Consider the following 3,786-nt stretch of genomic DNA (forward strand, 5'->3'; position numbering starts at 1 on the left):
GATCGACCCTATTACGATGTTCTAAATCAGGGTTTCTCAAACTTTCGGCTCCACGTACCCCTGTTAAAGTTTCCAGGTGACAGCGAACCCCTTAACTAATTAAATCCCCCCCCCCTCCCCTAACCTCCCAAAGAAAACAATAAAATTGACTGTTGAATGACGAAATCAGTCGCGCGCGCGCCACCATGTGTGCCGCACTTGCCTGCCAGTTATCACGCCATCATTACGTAAATCTTGTCGCGAACCCCCTGCCGTCGAATGGCGAACCCCTAGGGGTTCGCGTACCCCACTTTGCGAAACCCTGTTCTAAATGAAATAAAAGCTCACGGTCTTGAGCGCGTGCCACTCGTTGCGCCGGCGCAGCGCCGCTGTACAGAGTGGCTCATTTAGATCGGTCAGTATGGGAAAATCTGAAACTGTAAGACATACGAAGATCTGTTCTCAGGAACCATGTCATCGATTCTAATAACTAGAAAAACTGCATTCATACATTTAAAAAAACTGTACTCAGCTCTGGAATCGAACCAGCATGTTTTGAAAAATAAAACTCACATTATTAAAAATCATGAAATACAATGGATTTTATTCATTCTAGATACTGTTTCATGGTAACATTTTATTTTATTTTTATTTTTTGTATATTTATGAAAGATGAATAAATATTTTTATTATTATTTATTTATTTATTGTTTATGAATGACCTACACCACCGATATCCAAATAGAAATAATGTACGTTTTATTTTTCAAAACGACCGGGTTCGATTCCCGGACTGAGTTCAAGTGTTTTTTTTTATTGTATAAATGCAGTTTTTTTCGTTACTAAAATCGATGACATGGTTCCTAAGAACAGATCTTCTTATGTATTATAGTTTCAGACTTTCCCATAGCGACAGATCTAAATGGGCCACCCTGTATACCGTAGAGCTGTATACTCACGCTCTTGAGCGCGTGCCACTCCTTGAGGGCGGCGGCCAGCAGCCTCACGCCCCGCAGCAGCAGCGCGGGCAGCTGCGCCGGCGCCAGCGCCGCGCACGTCTCGCTCAGCGTGAACTCCTCATCCTGGGGACAAAACACTAGTTTACAAAAAAAAAACCTTTATTTGAAGTGATGCAAATCAATGAACCACAGTATACCTACCAAAAAAAAACCGCACCCAAATCAGTTCACTCGTTTCAGAGCTACGGTGCCGCAGAGCGGTCAAACTTATAACACCCCTCTTTTTGCCTCGGAGGTTATACGAGTAAATATAAATAACAACGATGTACCTCACCACCACTCTTCATATTTAGCCGACTTATACATAGTCGAAGTAAAATGTTGTCATAGTATTACATGGTCTAATTACGAACAGTGGCAAGTGCATTTTTTTTAGGAAGGCACGAAACGATTTTAGCCAATATTAAGTCAGAACCAAGCTAAAATCCAAGGGTAAAATCTTGAACGACCATTAACCTTTTCGCCGCCACGTCAAATACAAAAGACATCACCCATACGCCAGGCTTCAATATTGCAATGCCTAAAATTGAACCTTAACACAATGAGGGCTATCGCGTATGAATTCGCCACTAGAGGCGCTAGTGTAGCGTGAGGTCTCCGAATTGTCAAATCTCATAGTTTTTGGGTGAGCTACGCGGGTTTATTTATAATTAGAATAATTTTGTGAATATTTTGCAATATCTGAAATTAATTATGGCAAATATGCGTTCCGGGGCAATGAATGTCTGTGTTTTGAGACAGTTTTGTCTTTCGGAAACCTTTGTCCTCCCTTTTTTCCGAACAAAACGGGGACTATGCAACACTGTAGCATGCTCGATATTTTTATGGTACAGTTTTAAGGTGTATTAAATATGATTTTAATCTAAACTTTGTTTTCACGCCCGTAATAACCGACTTTGAAAGCCATACTTAAAAACCTTACGCAACAGTGCGCCATCTAGTGAGACAAAAAACGATAGCCCTTATTGAACGAAGGTTGCTTTTGCATTGAAGTTATGGACGTATATACCTATAGGTCGTCGGCGTGGAACCTGCGGTGCGTATATGAGTCGTTGGCGTCGAAAAGGTTAATTAACATCCCCGAGCTACACAAAATAAAACTGCAAATGATGCATGGCACTTATTCCCTCACCTGTGTCTCTTCGTTGTGCCGCCGCAGCATCGTGAGTAGATGCGCGCCCGCGTACCAGTGCATAGCCTCAAACAACGGGTACCGCAGCATTATGGGGGTCTCCACACGCCTCTCGATCTCGTAGATCCTGGAACAAATTCATCGTGTACTACCGTCGAAATGCGAAAAGGCACATCTAAAATTTTGTTAAACTCGAGAAAAAAACTAAAAAATGTGCCTTTTCATTTTAACATTTTAGACAAGTGGATACAAATTTAGGAAAAAATATTTTTTTATTCGACTGGATGGCAAACGAGCAAGTGGTCTCCTGATGGATAATAATATTACCTGTTATTTATGCCTTTCCATTTTAATATTCAACATCACTTAACATGAAAAATAAAGCACATTAAGGGGCTGTTTCACCATCCATTGATTAGTGTTAACTGGCGGTTAGGTGTGATGCCGTCTCTATTTGTGTTGTTCCAATAGACGGAGACGGCATCACATGTAACCGTCGGTTAACGCTAATCAATGGATGGTGAAACAGCCCTTTAGCCTACATAATAGGCCTTTATTTTTAGTATCACTGAAATTAACCTTTTTAACTAAGCATTTTAACTATAACCAAATATGCCTCTTTGCTTTAAACAGATATAGTGAAAAAAGTTTTTACACGGGCCAAGTCAAAATCAATCTTATGCCAATGCCATAAAGACTTTGACATGGAAAAACTTTTCTCACTTTAATTATAGTAAATATGAATATCTCAGGCATTTCTGTCGTTTGGGCTAACGTTATCACCGACAGTATTTCTCCAAGATATGTACAAAAACTCAATTTCACAACAAAAATAGTTGTGTCCCTTTCCGCTATGACGGCAGTGTAGTCAACAGGGGCCTTATTGTCCACGGCTGCGTTTCAACCGGAGATGTAATAATAATAATAACTAATAACTTGCGATTTCGATATGCGAGGATGTGTCTTTTCGAACCCAGCCGAGTATGAAAAGAGTTACGACAATAGACTTTATGTAAAATCCATGTCAAGTTCAAAATTCAAATGCAAGAGTTAAGACAGTGACCTCATAGACGATCGTAACGGCTGGGTTCGAGAGGGCTATGTTCGCTCCGCTGAGCTGTTTATCCACTAGAGCTATGCTGTGCGAGGACAAGTAATATATACCTGGGCGACCGATCTTTGCTAGATGTGTCAAACGAAACGCGTAAAAGCGAAGCGTCAGGGTCTACGCTAGCTGACGCGATTTGCACGTAGCGGGTGCACGCTAACTGCGCGCGTCGCCTGCACATGCGCAGTGCACCCGCAAGGTGTCATTTTCCGGCCCGGATAATACCGACATGAAAATACCGACCCGATTTTTCGTGTACACGGCCATAGAAACTCATGAGCTTCCACCCGCGCCATCTAGCGTAGGCCCTCAGAGCTTATAGTGTTAGAATACAACGCTTACTGCAACTGCATCTCGATGCTGTAAGAGTGCAGCAGGTTCCCGCCGAACACGAGCGAGTCCTGCGGCGTGAGCACGCCGTGGATCCACCCCGACGGGATGCACAGCGTCTGGCCCGCGCACAGCTCCGCCGTGCCGTACCACTCCACCTTCAAACGTGAAATAGTAGATTGATAACCAAGGGTTGGAAAGTGGCCCATTTCACCTGA

At 42.7% G+C, this 3,786-nt stretch overlaps 1 protein-coding gene across 1 annotated transcript in view; it reads right to left on the minus strand.

Moving 5' to 3' along the window:
* Window positions 1–395: 395 nt before the first annotated feature.
* The window catches only part of LOC141438566 (lysine-specific demethylase 7B-like), a 12,688-nt gene continuing 9,297 nt past the window's right edge, over window positions 396–3,786 (minus strand). Inside the window, 4 exon segments of the mRNA XM_074102438.1 lie at window positions 396–416; window positions 939–1,061; window positions 2,131–2,257; window positions 3,581–3,726. Of these exon segments, the coding sequence (XP_073958539.1) occupies window positions 396–416; window positions 939–1,061; window positions 2,131–2,257; window positions 3,581–3,726 (417 nt within the window).

This window comes from Choristoneura fumiferana, chromosome 19, assembly GCF_025370935.1.
Source record: "Choristoneura fumiferana chromosome 19, NRCan_CFum_1, whole genome shotgun sequence".
In the NCBI taxonomy this organism is placed as follows: Eukaryota; Metazoa; Arthropoda; class Insecta; order Lepidoptera; family Tortricidae; genus Choristoneura; species Choristoneura fumiferana.